General features: G+C 39.5%; 1 protein-coding gene across 6 annotated transcripts in view; it reads right to left on the bottom strand.

The window, feature by feature from the left end:
* Positions 1-598: 598 nt before the first annotated feature.
* LOC122838443 (ankyrin repeat and SAM domain-containing protein 1A-like) overlaps positions 599-17,357 on the bottom strand; it is a 64,227-nt gene continuing 47,468 nt past the window's right edge. For 3 of the 6 annotated variants that reach the window (XM_044129091.1, XM_044129117.1, XM_044129135.1), the window contains 12 exons: positions 17,194-17,263; positions 14,348-14,463; positions 8,990-9,088; positions 8,225-8,371; positions 7,745-7,852; positions 6,793-6,963; positions 6,564-6,698; positions 6,404-6,475; positions 6,210-6,296; positions 5,974-6,111; positions 5,015-5,197; positions 599-3,732 (listed from right to left, as the gene is read on the bottom strand). In XM_044129091.1, coding sequence (XP_043985026.1) covers positions 3,622-3,732; positions 5,015-5,197; positions 5,974-6,111; positions 6,210-6,296; positions 6,404-6,475; positions 6,564-6,698; positions 6,793-6,963; positions 7,745-7,852; positions 8,225-8,371; positions 8,990-9,088; positions 14,348-14,463; positions 17,194-17,263 — 1,437 coding nt within the window. In that variant the 3' untranslated portion in view covers positions 599-3,621. The remainder of the gene's footprint in view (positions 3,733-5,014; positions 5,198-5,973; positions 6,112-6,209; positions 6,297-6,403; positions 6,476-6,563; positions 6,699-6,792; positions 6,964-7,744; positions 7,853-8,224; positions 8,372-8,989; positions 9,089-14,347; positions 14,464-17,193; positions 17,264-17,357) is intronic. The other 3 variants (XM_044129099.1, XM_044129126.1, XM_044129107.1) reach the window with 2 other exon arrangements.

Below are 17,357 nucleotides of genomic sequence, written 5' to 3'. Positions count from 1 at the left end.
ATCAGAGACATTTTTTAGATGTTTAGGATTTTTGGTCCTTTTTGACAACATAGCATCGGACAATTGCTATTGTGTTGTCAGATGAACATCCATGATGCAAATCTCCATTTCCATCTTATTCCAAAGATGCTTTATTGAACATGGATCTGTTGACTGTAGAAGCTAGGAATACATGTTCAAGAAACCAGTTTGACATGATTTAAGCTTTGTGCCATTGTGCATTATCCAGATGGGGGTAGTAATAAGAGACTGGGTACACTGTGGTCATAAAGGGACGGACACGGTCAGTGAAAACTCCCAGAATGTCTGGCATTTAATCCTACATCCTAACATTTGTTTATTCCCCTTGTCCTACTGGTCATATCTGTACTCAGGATGAAAAAAAGCTATTGTAAAAATATCTATAATAAAGTAAAATTAGAATAAAAAAATACAGGCTTGTAATATATCATTATGTATAATGAGATTACAGACATTTAGTGTAGACTTTTAAAATTCCACTGTATTTATGAGTCTTTACAGCATTAGTGTGCACAGATGATAGCAGTATGAGAGCTTACAAAACATAAAATAATAAAAAAAGATTCAACAAAGGAAGTAATTCTAATCCCAACGTTTATTAGTTTTACAATTATGAAAAATAACTATAAAAAAAGACTGGAAGCCCAAGATTATTTACAATCTTTTTTTATGAATTGAGGTCCCTCTGAGTCAATTCCTCAGCCTTTTTTCTTTTTAAATCACAGGATATTTATTCACGATATGTTTTAGTTTATAAGACATAGTCCTTTGCTTTGACAAAAACATCAAAAATTATATACGTACATACATACATATACACATACATACACATTTATATAGATAACTATAAAAGCCAAAATTATTCAAGTATGAAAATACAGACTGCTCTAGAATCACGTACATTTCCATTCTCAACATATCAGATAAGTTCCAAAAAATGTCTCCTGATCCTTGGCAATGTGCAAAAGCAGCACTGGATCAGGCTGATGGCTAAAGGTGCCCACACAGGGATGCTAAAGAGGGCGCGCACCAGTGTGTCGTCACACATACAACAGTTAAACCGTTAAGTACCCAGACTCACACTGATACACCCAATAGTACCATTAACAGTCAACGTACAGGGAGTTACCTGGACAAACATGTTGTACCCTATTGTTCTGTTCTGCAGCTTAAAAAATAAAGTCGTACCAGCCTGCATGGCAGGTTTTGGTGAATAATCTTGGTAGGATTAAATTAAACAATGGGGGAAGGAAAAAGAAGACGGCACCAGTCATGATCCAGTTCCAGCATTAGGACACTAGCAGTTCCATAAAATGAATAAAACCAACAAAATAAGAATCGAATGAAATAAAAGTGGGATTTCATTGAGAGATAGCCTTTGTAGTGTTGGTTAAAATGTTTCTCCCATGCAGGAATATACTAGGCTGATGGTTATGGAGAGAAGCTCCAATATCTGAACACAAAGGGTAGTCTGTGCGTACAGTGTGAGGTCTCACTCTCTCTCTCAAAAAAAAAAAAAAAAAAAAAAAAAAAAGATCAATATTCTCACTCCTGCCACTTCTCCTTTTGCTACAGATTTCTGCATTGGAGCACGCAGGTATGTTTTCTCAAACAGTGAACACCAAGTCTCTGCGAGGGAGGCTACAGCTTGTGAATGCATGGAGAGGGGAGACGCTGCCACACTCTGTTGGGCAGATGTGTGGAGAGGTCAGATGAAAGGGAGTGGAGCCTCATCTTTGTCTCCAGGTCCGCATGTGTGCAGCGAGCATGATCGGACTGATGACGTGATGAGCTGCTGCTCATCACTTTTTGGATCAAAAACACAAAAAACTGCCAGCTCATCCCCATCATGCGACGGGGTCCATTCCCGTCCCGGCTCGCTTAATGGGAGGAGCAGCAACATTCAGCTAAGAGAGGAGGGAGGGACACGCAGACACATGCACACAGTGTAAGATGATTAAAATGGAGTGAAAACAGAAAACACATGTTCATACAAACTGTTCCTCCCTTTATGTAATGCTTAACTCTTTTTTTTCCAGCAGCAATTATGTATTTAACAAGTATCATTGGCAATATTACAGAAAGGCAATGCAGACAGGATGAATACTGAAGGCTTTTGTAGTGAAAATAAGGGAGAGCTACACAGAGGAAATGCTGTTATTTTTATACAAATAAATTGTAAAAGTGCTTAATTACCATCAGTTCACTGTTGAAATATCATCTGGCTGTTTTTCTACAGCCAGATGATGTAGAAAAACATCATCTGGCTGTAGATGATGTTGTACCCTATTGCTCAACAATAGGTTACAACATCGATTTTTGTACCCTAATCAGAGCTAATTTGTTGCTCTGACGGAACAAATTAGAGCACACCAGTCCAAATATACAGTACCTTGCAAAAGTATTCACACAAGTTTAATATGTTGTCATTTTAAAACCTAAATGTCCGATGCCTTTTTATAGACTTTCACTCGACTATCATCATGTCATGGAGAAGCTTTTATTTAGGAAGTACAGGAAAGCTTGTTAAAGCTGACCTTTAGTGACAGGAAGCCAGTTGTAACTCTGGAGGAGTTGGAGAGGTGCACAGCTCAAGTGGGAGGATAATGTTAAAAAGACAACTTTTACACATAAAGTCCGACTTAAAAGCAACATAGGGGACACAGCAAATGGCATATCAAAAAAAAGTTCATAGATGGAATTCATCCAATCTGAGCTTGAGCTACAATATAAAATCTTAATACAAACACATGCAACTCTTTTCAGATTTTAATTAGGAAAAAAATTAAGAACATGCATAAGTTATGATTTGTTTTCAACAAATAAATGCACAATAAAAAAACAAACATTGAAGTTTGTTTTTGCAACTTAACAAAATGTGAAAAAAATTGCATGGAGATCAACACTTCTGCAAGGCACGTTAATTTGGACTTTTTGCTGTGTCATGTCCTCTTTCTAAGAACAAATCCCCCCTAAGCAAGCTCCTCACAGTGCTACAAGACCTCAGCGTGGCTTTAAGCAAGCGGCTAATAGTAATAAACCTCCCAAACACTTGCACTCCCACTAAAGAGGAGCAGCCTGCTAAAGCCTGATGGATGCATAGAGTTAGGAGAGCAGATCCACAGTTTTCTCCTGGAAACATCCATACGGGAATGGGATGAGCGCAGCGGGTGAGTTCTCAGATTTTTCTCAGCACTCAGTGAAGTCAAGAGACGAAAGATCAGAGTGAAAAAGCTTCAGAGCGGCCGTCGCCTGATGTAGCGGAAAAGAAAGAGCTCATCACCGAGAGGAAAACAGTACATTTGCAGTCGAAGGGGAAAGAAAGGGAAGGGGCAAGTTAAAGGAAAATATGTTAGTGGCAGACTTTTTGAGTGATTGCGATAACAATCAATGCAGAGTGTAGAAGTGGTGAAGGTTCAACTCAGAGAAGGAGCAACAGAGGCTGGTTAGCTGTCACAGGCTGTGCTGTGAGGAGGTGAGGGGAAGTGGACGTCCAGCGCAAAGGAAATGGCTGAGTCACAGTGAAAGGCACACAGGAGGAGGGAAGTAGGAACAGCCAGGCCCAGGAGGATGAGGATGAGGAGGAGAACAGGGGTCCGTTTAGAAAATGGTGGTCTCATACTTAGTGCTGATTGAGCGTTTAGATTCCTTTGGATCCACGAGCCAGGTGGCACCAGGCTGTGAGTCCCCTTCTTGGTCCAGTATGTCTCTCTGTGAGCACACAGGAGAGAAAACATTACAATCTTCACTTCACAACTGAATCTGTCTGTATAAAAGTGTGGTAACATGTTGAAATGAGTGATCACATAATCTGCTGTCGATTTCTATTGAAGGAATGTAAATTTTTCCTTCCATTGAAAATGGTGCTGTATGTCAAGAATAAATGTCCTGTTGGTAGAGAAACAAACACCTCTTAACTTTCTAACATGTTTTCTTTCAACGTGCAGCTTTTCCGTCTTGGCTAAAGAAAAGCATTTTCCTCTGCATGATGCTGCCGCCGCCATGTTTCAATGTGGAGACTGTGGATTTGGGGTAATGTACAGTGTTAACATTTTTCTCTACAGACGACACTATAACTCATCTCTTATTTTATTTAATTTTCATTTGGGAACAATAAAGCATTTTGAATAGAATCTGGTGAAAGTATCACACATGGAAAAACTGAAAACCGCAAATTATTCTCTGTTCACTTCACAATCAAGTGGTACTTTGTGTTGGTCAGTCAAATGCAATCTCATTGAAATAAGTGTCTTAGTCATCATCTAAATCGACTTACTTAACTTGTTTTGACTAATTCAGATCTGCCTTTATTTTCAATTAGCAACAGTTGCTCATCTTAAACCCTGGATAAATATGCTGAAACTTCAGATCAACTACAATCAAACAGCCAGTAATCTGTCGTTATGCAACATGGCTTCTCTCTGAGAAACTCCACCTTGTATACGACTATGGCTGGCTTGTTTGAATCATTGTGTTCTCAATAGTGGCTGTTGTCAAGCTACCGTTCACAAATCTGCAGGAACCTTTGAGCTCAATTTAAAATGTTGTAATATTAAGTCTTCTGCACATATAAAAGCATCTAATAACATGGGACTTTGGTGGGTAATATGTTTAGTACTGTTAGGTTTAGTACTGTTAGATGTTCACTAGGGGGCAGCAAAGACAAATAAGGAATACCGAGATATGGAACAAGATGGACTGGAGAAACCTGTAGGTGGTGCCTGTGCAACAGTTATAGAAACTTAAGAGAGGGAGACTTTTCTGAGTTAAACAGAAAGTCGAGTGTGAGAGAGAATTAAAGGACAGATTTGAACAGCATAAAACATCTGAAGAGATGAAACACTACACTGAGGGGAAACTCTGTAAACTGATCTAAACTGATCAGAGCGTTTGATGCACAAAATATTCATTTATTTATTGCATATGTATCTGAAAAGGATGGAACACCTCTTCAGTGTATGTGCACTTGGAATCATTTTTTTGTCCCACTCACCCCTGACTTCCGAACACTCCCTCGCGGTCTGGGCACAGGTCGACTGGACTTGGATTCATTGACGTCCGAGCTGCTTCCCGCAGGGAGGCCCTGATGCTGTTTGGTCCTCTGGGCCTGCAGAGCCAGCTGATAGGCCACCTCAAACGCCTGGCCCAGCGTCAGGATAATCTCATAAGTCAGGCTCTAAGCAGAGAGACAAAATCAAAGAGTCAGTTTCTATTTTACAAACTGAATCCTCTTTTTGTTTATTTACAGTAGCGTAGCTCAAAACGTAACAATAAAAACCTACTAAATTAGGAGTAACATTTGAAGCTAAAAGTAAACAACTGGTTTCATAATCATTACCACTTTACGCTTATTAGGGCGCAATGTCTACTACTAAACTGTAACTAAAAACAAAGACATTTTATTGTTTTCAACATCGAACAAAATTAATAATATTATAAGAATTTTTTTTCCATAATGGTGTAATAAAATTTTGTAACCTTTAACAGGATCAACAATTATTGAAATCTGACCTGGAGTGTATAAAACATACAAAAAAAATTACATAATTTCAGTATTTATCTAATAAAGATGAAGAACTTTTTCTGTAGGACTGGGGAGGGAAAGCAGCTGTCAAATGGAAAACAATCAACACACCTACTTACTCCATCACCTGTATAAAAGCTGGGGGTACTGGCAGCTAGTAGATGTGTTAACACAAATGCCAAAGCAGAAAGTCATCAGCAATTACCTTAGAGAAATGACTATTGCCGACATTCGCTTTCCTGAAATTGGGTCTTGCAGTCAATGCAGTAATTACCCCACAAACATGAGAGAAGCTGATTAGGTCACATCCAGAAAAAGACCTAATTATTCAGGTTCTATTTTCCTTCAGTCGTGTTTAATTAAAAAAACTGTCTATATGCATTAACCTTCAGAAATGGATCAAGATGCAAATCAGTGTGTTAGCGTACCACATCTATTGTACTGAAGACATGGCAGTAATGGTGGCTGGTCTGCAGGTCTTTAGTGATGTAGGCAAACGTACACAGGTCCTCTGGATCCTGGGCTGCACATGATATGTTACGGATCTCGTGCTCTGCGATGATGTTCTACAGCAAAAGGAATATATATTCATGATATTCATGAAAGAAATACAAACAGAACGAGATCTGAAATGCTTCAAATGATGAGTGTGAATCTTAGTTACCTTGTTCGCTGCATCTATAAACTTCACGCCCTTGTAAGTGATCGACAGAACGATAGTTGGGATTTTTCTCATTTGTTCTGTGGATCTCTGGAGAAAAGGCAAGCACAGGCATATAAACACACAGAGCTGATTTACTATTGGCTGATAGTGCATATGCATTTCTTTATTGCCTGTTGGAAAGACTTATTACATACCCGCATTTTGGCACAAGCATCCTGCGTGGATTCAATACCCCTCAGATCTTTAATCAGCATAGAACCAAGATACTACAAATGAGCAGGAGATACGAGGTTACTGATCATTTATAACAAAAGCAGCAATTGAGAAGTCAGAATGAGAAAGTTTTTAGCGTACACTGGCTTCATAGGCGCAAAATTCAAATATGAGTTTCTCAGGCTGGTGGTGCCAGTTCTGGACGGGGGCGTATGCTGCTAGACTCGGAGGTCGTAAGGTCAGTCGAGGCTCCTGATGAATTTCTTCATATCGCTCCTGAGATGACAAAAATTAAATAAATAAAAAATCAACACAGAAGCCTGGAAGATGGCAACCATACCCACCACATCCCAGAGATGTCAGCTCATACCTGAGGCTTTTTCCTTCCACTTTGATGTCTTTGGGCGACGTCGTAATCTGCTTCTGGAGCTTTTTTCCTGCCCGGTTCTGCTGCAGGCAGCAGCAGGTCCATGGAGCGACCGCTGTAGGGCTCCACGTGACTGAGAGGAGACGAGGTCTGGGATCCTGGCAGGTCCTGACACTGCAGAGAAAAGGTCACGCAAAGGTTATCACTTAGCACTTCGTTAAATAAGATAAAAACTTTCATTTTCTTGCAACATGCATACTGATCCAGATAACTTTGTTTTCACCACTTGTAAAGTTGCTTAAAAAGCCCAAAAATAATTAGTTTTTTTTTTTTTTATCTTAGTAGCATCACATCTCTTTGAAAAACTTTAATTTGGGTGCATGAAGTCAGTGGGGGGGAAAAAAATCCAGTTTGTAAAGACTACAAAATATTAGCATCCCAGCTGTTGGTACTGTATGATTTCTTTAAATCCAGCGTCATCTAAAGAAATCCAGGGTTCTGTCTTATTGTCTCATTTCTTCGCTCTCCCTACAGTTTTTCTACAGGATTTAGGTTGTGAGAAAAATGTTGATTTCGGCTCTTGTGAACCATTTTTGTGTTGATTTGGCCATGTGTTTTGGATCATTATCAAGCTGAAAGAACCAGCGCAAATTGATTTAAAAAGAAATTTTCTGGTACATTTGATGAGACTTTAATTTAAAATCTCCCAATATCTCAACATATTCACGTTATACACTAGTGAAGCAAAAAGTAACAGATTACTAATTAAGACACTGTAATCAAAAGTATTACTTGAAAAAACCCCAACAATGATTAAGTTGCATAATTATGCTGGTACAATAGAGTGATTTATGATAAGTTTTGTATCGTATTGGAGTTGTCAAGGTATTTTCCATATCTGTACATTAAAACATTTACATCAGACCACAGAGTGAGTAAGTTTGCATGTTCTCACCCTGATTTGAGACAACCGAGGAGGTTTGACAGGAGGCTCCTCATAAGGCCTTTCAGCTAAGGAGGCTATGATGCGTTTCCTGTGACCAAGCAAAGTAATCTTAAGCACCTGCGAAAAAAAAAGAAAAAGTGGGACATTATCTACTGAAGACACAAAAGAACATAGAAAAACTTTAGAAAAACATCACTCGTTTTTAAGGTTATCTGTGAAAATCATCCAAGTTGGAAGTCTACAGGAATAATCCACATATATTGCTGCAAAACAAAGACATGACTGCTTCTCTCAGAAGTTGGACTTACAAGCGTCCTCCAAAAGAAAATCTTGTCGCCTCCTAGAAATGACGCGCTAAAAACGTCCTCTCTACATCCGAGTGTTCACCTTCAGAGTTTAAACTGACAACCCGACTTTTGTGTGACACTCTTGGAAACTAATTTCACCGTCTGATACTCCGCACAGTCTACATGTGTCAATGTGACTCACATTGACGATCTCCAGCTCCCAAAGGTTTTTCACACAGTCCAGACTGCAGTAGCCGCTGTCTAGGAAGTTGGGCAGGTACTCGTGCAGACCCAGATTCTCCAGCCAGGCGGAGAGGGAGCTGCTACCGTCGCATCCCAGGGCTTTCACCTGTGGAAGGAGGATTCAGGAGAATGATGATGCCAGTGAACTGAAAACGTAATTAGTCGTCGTCTCCAATTACTAGCAACTGATGTCACTATTTTAATGTGGAATGCCTAATAATTTTGCACAAGTGTAAATGGCACTAGAATAACAAACATTTTGGAAAAAACTAATGCTACAGCAGTGTGAGAATTGCTTTGTAGGAAACTAACAATTCGAAACTAAACATTTTCTTATTTTAAAAAGGTGGCATATAAATTCATGTCAGCAGGTGCTCTGCATAATAAACTTATTAAGAAATGAAATGGAAAACAAAAAAAGCTGATGTAAAATACCCTTTGGCTTCCAAAGACTTTAATGTTTTATGCAGAAATTTTAGCTTCAACTAAAAAAATTTACCTGTATTTGTATTTTGATTGATTGAGACAGTGCTATTGCACATTTATAGAAGTTACAGAAAATATGAATATTACTAAAAATTCACATGCGAGGCTAATTAAAGTGCATAGCTATAATAAATATTTCTCAAAGCTGCTAGTGTCAAGGAAAAATGTGCATCTCCCATTAGCATGAAGTCTCATTATGCTAAAATAACTAATGAAGTCGGGGTGAGGATTTCGTTACCTTTGGTAAGGAGCGTGCTGCATGCAGGATCTTCTTCCTGTGGCTCGGATCTGTGATTCCAATCTCCCTCAAGTCTTGGTCCTCCATCACATTGTTCCCCTGTAGAACAGAACACAAGCATAGCTGACACTGCAAATAACGGGAATAGTGACCATTAAAAAGCTCTTAGGAGGACTTTGAGGAAAACCATGCGACCTCTTAAAGAATAATCCAGTTTAGAAATCTATAACCTCATCATCTGTTTTTAATCCCAAACAGACTGCTTTTATCAAAGGTTAAATGTAGCCAAGACTAATATTCCCTGAGAAAAGACTTTGCTGGTGAGTTAGTATCGATTCCAGATACGCAGCATTGCAAGAAAAGGTCGGCCATCACTGAGTGATATTCTCCTTAGAGTGTTAAAAGGGGAGGACTTAAATGAGACCTAACAATACTTGAGGACTGGACTGATTAGGATGTAATGAGTTATGGTCAAGCTGGTCTTCGGTTACATGAAATATCACCTTGGAGACAGTGTGGTAGATAATGCAGAAAAGATCCATAAATCAATCTCTGTGATGCAGAGAGGTCAGCAATATGAGACGGATGAGCAAAGCAGCCAACTCCTGATAGCCAGAGCTAACACTCGGATCAAAATACACTCCAAGAAGGAGCGGACCTCGTTTGTTTTACTGCCCTGTTTGCTAATGTCACTGACCTACAGTCCAACAAATAAGTCTTCATGGAGTAATCTCGCACAAACTGGCCAGTAAGAAGTTAGCAAGAACTGAAAGTACACCTTGCAGGCTGCACATTGACAAGGTCAGCAACTAAATCTCATCTGTTAAAAGAATCAAAACGTTCGCATTAGTATCAGAGTCAAATTGAGACGCCTCAGTATCCATGAGGCTGACTCTTCAGTATGTGCCTCAGGTTAATCCTTTCGTGCTCAGACTTGCTCAGCACTAAAAGGACGGAGGAGAGGTCAAACCTGAGGACTTGTTTTTCATGCAGAGGCTGCAGATGTAAACAAGGCGTGTGACTGTCCAATCCGTCAGTGTAAAAACTGTAGACACAGGTGTCAAACTCCAGTCCTCACGGCCGATGTCCCTGCAACAAGCTGTGTCTCTGTCAGGACACCTTATTGACATAATTAGGTCATTTCAGTCCTTGATTCATGTGTGTTGGGCTTTTTGTTGAGCAAAAAGTGGCAAAACACTGACCCCTGAGGACTGGAGTTGGCCATCCCTGCTGTAGAGCTTTAGTGTCAGGATACATGTGGAATCACAACTTTAAGCAGTAATATGTTCGGTTTGATTTATATTATAATGATTAATGAAATTTTATATGGAAAAAAAGGCAGAGTGTTAAATAAATAAAAGAGAACTATTTTAAAATAGCTATAGCAGTCCAGCTCACACCAGGATGCGATATCTTTGTTCTATTAATACCTGACACTCCGCTGACGTCATAACGATCATCTCCCAGCAGCCTCTGAGCGCAGCCTTTCCTGCTCAGCATTGTGGGAAGCTCAGTGGATAATAGCACTTTTATGGATGACTGCATTACAGCCTCTGGAGATGAACTGCTAAACAGCTCCATGGAGAGAGATATACTTTACATATTTCCTGGGGAGCATTCAGGTTTTTATTTTCTACTGGGCAGTTGCTGCATTTAGATAGATATGTCTTTTTAATTTTGGGTACTGTGGAGGGAGCTTACACAAACTATTTTTCTTGTGTTGTGGATAAAAAATAAATAAAAAAAAAAGATAGTTTATGACACTGGGGCTTAAAGAAACACCTCAATGCATGAATGAATGTCTTTCCATCAGATGTGCTAATTTCCATGAAGGATGGTTTCTATGTTTCTATTTAAAATACAATTTTCTTCAAGATGCTGCTGGACAGAAATAAGATTTAGCAGTGCTACCAGTGATGGAGAACCAGAGAAAAAGAGTTTTTGGACTGATATTAACATAAAAATGTTTCTTTTTTCCATAAGCCAAAAAGATTTGATAAAGTGGGTGAGGCAGTGGGGTAACTCTGTGGTATCAACTGGGTAGAATAACCAAACAAAAATTGAAAATCAGAACATAATTTAAGATATTCACTCCATACTTGTGTAAAATAGGTTGTTTTGTGCAAATTGCGCAGTTCATTGTGACTCTAGGTCTAGTCGACTCTTTGCCAACTCATATTGTGTATGGTTGGTACAAAATGTGCATGAAGATTTTTGGTTTGAAAAGCTCCCCCCCAAAAAATCACAAAAGAACAAAATGACAAAAGGGAAAAATCACTAGAAACTTGATCACTACACTACTTTCTTTCAAATGCTTCTCTTTCCCTACTTCACTTATCCAGAGAAAGGCCACAGACTCCCCACTGGACAAAAAGTGCTCTGAATTCATACAGGGAAATCAGGACCACAGATTATTCAGACTGTCTAAAGGACATCCAGCCAGTAATACTGATAATCTCAGTGTGTCCTCCTAAACTGGCTGTGATCAAACTATTCAGACCTGAAGAAAGAAGCTGAGGAAGACGTGACTGCTTGTACAAAACAGCAATATTTGCTGAAATATATATTAATATATCATAACTAACAGACAATAGAAGAATAAATAAATAGACATTCATTTAAATATTAATGTATGGAACCATTACTCTAATTTTTCTTCCGGGTTTCTCAGCATTGATAAAAAATTATGTGAAAACAATTGGAATAGTACAAATACTGAAAGATGGCAAAGATAGAAAAACTGTTAAAACGGAAATTAGAGAAAAGCACCATGAAAAAATAAACTAATGTCATGGCTGCCTCTGAGCAATGGTCAGATGAAAACAAGCTTCTATTAAAGAAGACTTTGCTACTAAATTTCATGTTCAAAGAAGATTTCCTCTCTTCTATCTGACCGCAAAAAATCTTTGGACACAAAAGAAGCTTGGCTCAAGTCCATAATCCACCAGAAATTAAGATTTCCTATATATTTTGTTTAATATTCCACCATTTTACAGACTCAACTTTACAGAGTTCACAGTTATTTATGCTCATTTATATTGATTTTATAATACAAAAGTTCACTATGAATTTATGGCCAATTTTTGTACAACAACCAGAAAATTGGAATGAAGGGAGAAAGGAGGGGAGCGAAGAAAGCAAGCATGGAAGCCAGAAGGAAAGATCATTTGGGGAGAACAGGATCTTTCTGTTTCGCAGAGCATTGCTTGCACCCTGGCTGTTAGGGGAGCTGTTTTTGGGCAGGACATTGCTCCAGGAGTCGATAAAAAGCGTCTAATATGTTTCAGGAGCAGAACACAACACAATCAGAGCTCCTATCGATCCAAATCTTGAGGCTGGAGAATAGGACTGACATCACAGTGGACCAAGTGGAGGAGTAAAGACTATTTAATTATACACCAGGTACAGCAGACATGAATTAACCAAGAAACATTTATTTTCAACTTGATTTAAACAGCATATTAAGGTTGGAGTTTTCCTTTAAATATGGGAGAGACTTTAGGAAAACTGGTGGTCTCCAAAGCTGATCAAAAACAGAATTATCTTTTTTTAGCTCTCCGCTCTGAAAAGGAGGGGACTCAAGGCTGAGGAAGATGAGTGTGAGCTACTTAAACCAGCAGTGTGATTAAACCCAGGGAGAAACTTCAGAGGCTTCAACACAGACTTAAACATGAACATTAAAAAGGATTTTAAAAAAAATACTTAAAGCTGAAATCTTGTGTTACGCAAAACACAAAAATGGCTGAGGCATATATCAGTGATCACTGCACACCTATGTGTATAAATAACAGCAGAAAATTGTCACTTAGCAAATATTTATTTGTTACATGTATAGTGTTTCCCGCTCTTCAGTGCTTATTGAATTAAAGATTTATAGTACATGTTTGCCAAACTCGATTAAGCTGTCTGCATATGATGATTTCTTGCTGAGCAGGATGAAAACAGATCCCTGCTGGTGCAAAAGCGAATGTGTTTTTACTGCTTTTATTTCAGAGTTTGCCATGTTTGTTTCGTTTCTAACTCTTCGTCATTAGCTGGGTCCCTCGTCCTCTCCTCCGTCAGTCCTTGTTACTCCCAACAGCACCTGACTTAACTCAAAATGGCATCGCACGCCACAGGCCGGAGAAGTGTGTCGGCAAAGCAACAGCAACCCGTTGATCACTCAGGTGTTTCTACAATCTGTGACTGACTACAAACTGCTTTTTTATTTCTTTTATTTTTTTATTTTTTTTTTTTTACAGCCAACTCTGAGTGAGAGCACATGGCATCATCCTCATGAGCTCCAGACAGACTGACTGAATGTGCTGGATATACCAGAGTCAAGGCTAAAGGCAAAAAGATCTGACAGGAGCAGAGTTTCTAACTGCTTACTATGAATTTGGCTCACAACCTTCTACTAAACGTTTGCCATGTCCCTGAACGACTTGTGGTAAGTCCATACTTCTTTCAACAATGGCTTTCTTCTTGCCCACCTTGCATAAATGCCAGACTTGACAAATAGTTGTTTTGTTAACAGATTCTTCAGTCTGTCTTATTGATCTCTGAAGCTCATTTTGCAGGTGCACCATGCTCTATTCTCAGATGATGAAAATTGTCCTTAGAGGTGTTAAGATAACGCTGTCTTAAACTTGACCACTTGAACCATGAACTGTTTTCTGTGCTTATTGGTCTTCAAGTCTAACAAACCTCTGAGGCCTTTTGAGAACAGCTGTATTTACACTAAGCCACACAGGTTGACAATTTACTAAATAAGTTACATTTTATTATGGATGAAAGACAAACGTAAGCTGCACCTTTTAAACGTCTTACCTGAAGAAAAGAAAAACCATGTATATTTTTATTTCTGCTTCTCAATGATGCACGATTCTGTTTCTCTGTTGCATAAAATCCCGGTAAGATTAATACAACTTGGTGGAAATGTGTAAAGTTCAACGTAGTTGTGGCCACACTTTCAATAATCTGCTAATAGCAGAGCTAGTTTTTCATCTGGTGCTTTAGCATTTTTGCTAAATTTGAAAACGTTTAGCGCACTTAGATAAATTTACTTTACCATATTAACTGTATAGCGTTGATTTACGTGGCCGTTTTGTAAACTTGCAGTGAAATAAAGGTTACAATACAATACTCAACTACAAACCTGAAACCATGAGTGAAATGTTGCTCCACTGAATCACTGAAGCACAACAGTGCAGGTGGATGTGCCGTAACAAATTTTAATCACATTTCTGATCAAGTTAATTGGCTCTTGTTCCATGTAACGCAAGCTTCAGTAAGATTAATGCACAATTTAGAGTTTTACTGGAAAACTAAAAGGTAGAAGAAATGTATACCAGTGTCATTTAGAAAATAAAGACTCACCATGTAGTGGAGGTCATCAAAGCCGTTCAGCAGCAGTTTGCTCTCGTACTGCGGCAGCCCCACGTGCTCCAGCCAGTCCCCCACGGGCTGGTCCAGCAGCCGGCCTGCAGCACCTGCTGACAGTGGAAAGCGCTTCAGCAGAGAGAAACCTTTCAGCCGGTAGCAGCGGCACTCTGAGGAAGAGACGTGGCATTGCCACATAATTCTTGGCCAGCAGAGCCGAGCGCACAAGCAGCAAGAGGCTGGCGGAGACAGCGTCCTACGAGGAGAGGGTGTCATCCCCCGCCGGGCAGCGGGGGCCGAACCACAGTTAGCCAAGATGGATTAAAATGGGTGAAGGGGAAAATAAAAATAGTACGGAGTCCTAGCAGACAGACACAAGGTTCCCAGCTGTGGTTTTGTTGGGAACAGCTTAAAATATTTCTAAAGCGAAATCCTGAAGCTCCAGACTTTCTTTGAGTTTATAAGTTGAGTGAATGCAAATCCAGTGACGGTGTTTTTGCTTCAAGAAAGTGGAAAGTTGCTTTTTAGGTAGTTTAATTAAAGGTCCATTCTTTGTTCACATCTTCAGCCTAGCAAAGAGATAATCCATGAATTTCGATGGGTGGAAGCATAAAATAAAAGAAGAAATAGAAGAAGTAACATGGGAACCCTGCGACATGCCGGCAAAGAGCTGAGATTGATCACAAAGCAGCGCCACAATGACAGCTGTCAGCAGCCTGAACTGGGAGCAGCCACCCAGTGCAAAGGCAGAGGACTGTCTCTTATCCTGCCAATATAATAATGTGCTCTACTTCATCACAATAAATATCCCAATCACAGGAGATCTGATTTCCCAACGCTTAAACTGCATATAAGACATAAGTCTCACCTTTCACAGGACAAAAAACAAACAGCATAACAAATAAGCAACATAGGCTATAACAACATTTCTGCATATGATGCACAGTCAAAAGTCCATTTTCCTCTCCTCAGATCTGCAACAGATCCAACGCTCCACCAGATGGGAATCCCACATCAAAACATTTGATCCTCATTTGGTTCCTCCAGAAGTTTGTCGAAGAACAGAAAACCGGTTGCTCGCAATAAACTAACTCTTTTACAGACAATAGGGCTAAAGAAGAAAGTCCAAGAGAGAAACAGACGTCCTTTAAACTCCTCTGTACTGCCGAGCAAACTGTTCAATCCTTGATGCCGAAGTGTAGTCTGTCTGTTGTCCCGCTTGTGATTCCCCCTCTTCTCCCTTTCTCTCTCTCTCCCTTCTTCCATGCACGCTCACCCTCCTCTCTCTCTCTCTCTCTCTCTTTGAAATACTGCAGGTGGATTATTTTTGTCATTTAACGCTACTGTTTCAGAACCCCTTTTAACTGCAATTGGTTTTATGTTCCTGGAGCATCTTTATCTCAGTCTTTTCCTTTCTTACACTCGTTAGGTCTTCCTCTTCTGCTATACTTTTCACTCATGAGCTAATCAGTAAAAAGCTGAAGATACGAGACTGCCGGCACGGAGCCAATCGAGTCCAAGCACCGTTGTCAAACAGAGGAGTAATGGGGGGAGGAGGAGTGACGTGGTTTCCCCCCTGTGTATTAGCCAGGAAGACTTTTCTCCAGCAAGTCTCCCCAGTGGTTTTCCTGACAGCAGCAGCAACCGAGGCTCATATGCACACAACTCTGGGTCCAGACTCCACATCAGATCATCACACAGATGCAGTCTGTGATGGAGCACTAACCACATTACCACTGAAGTGTCAGCTTTCCCTCAGAACTACAGAGTAAAATGCACTCCCTCCACTGACATACGTAGTGGTTAATATTTTAAGAGCCCTCTCCACTGCGAAAAACAAGCAGAGGGTTAGAATAAGAAGTCTGCACGGAGGCACAGAGGAGGTGCTGCATTGATGAAATATATTGAAAAGTAGCTAATGCAGAGTCAAGGTGAATGTTGAGCGATGTGAGAGGGGAATGCTAAAGGGAAGGAGTCGATTGATCGGGTTACCGCTACAGTTCCCATGGGCCATTCATCACCCCCGATGACAGGCTTCAGAAAAGCCAGAACAGTAACAGAAGAGCAGAGACAGGACATTTAAAACCCAACACCAAATGTAATTAGGTCCCTGATCTTCCAATTAGGGATCAAAGTAACTTTAACTTTAGAAATGGCCTTAAGATGATGGATATAGTTCAAAACAACATCAAGCAAGATATGGAGTACAGACCTGGGAAATGTCCAATTACAAGCTTGGATTTATAACCATCTTTAGCACCAATAACTTCTAGTGTTTGTTTGTTCCCTTATTTCAGCAGTTTATTGTGAAAATGTTCTGGCTTCCTCTTCTTTACAACATTGTTTTGGTTCTTTGAAAGTTGTACATTTCCATCTCTGAAAGGTTCTCTTAACCCTCATCATCAAGAGCTGGTTTCCCGCATGTTTTGCAGTCATATTCAGTAAATTAAATTAGGATATGCATTCCCATTGGCTATTGGTCTAATGTAATTTTCTAAATTTTATATGTCATACTTACACCAACTTTAAACAGAAAATCATGATTAGCAGAAATAAAAGCTTTTAAACATCAATCTGTGTGTAATGAATCTATAATATGTGTGATAATATTCCTAAAATAAATGAACTATTCAATAATATTCTAATTTATAGATATTAAGATGATCCAACACCCCAGAACCATGGCTGAGTATCACACCTTACCCCTTGTCAAATACTTTAATGTATTTGATTATCAGCACCTAGCAGGGACCTTTCTTTTAATTCAATAAAAGAAGCACCATTCTTAAAATTACAGGAGAAATGACAGTGAGCACATGAAAACAACTGTGGTCATACTCTACCTGGAGTATCATAATGCTGATCTCTGGAGAAATCAATGCCCGCTCCAATTAGAGTCATGATCTTCTCGATCTAGAGACAGAAGCACATAGGCAAGAGTTAGGCATATTAAAGAGCCAATCAGCTCAACATCCACTTTCAGCTTTAATAGATAAGAAAATATCTT

The sequence above is a fragment of the Gambusia affinis genome, linkage group LG01 (assembly GCF_019740435.1).
Source record: "Gambusia affinis linkage group LG01, SWU_Gaff_1.0, whole genome shotgun sequence".
NCBI lineage: Eukaryota > Metazoa > Chordata > Actinopteri > Cyprinodontiformes > Poeciliidae > Gambusia > Gambusia affinis.
This window is presented reverse-complemented; position numbering and strand designations above follow the sequence as displayed.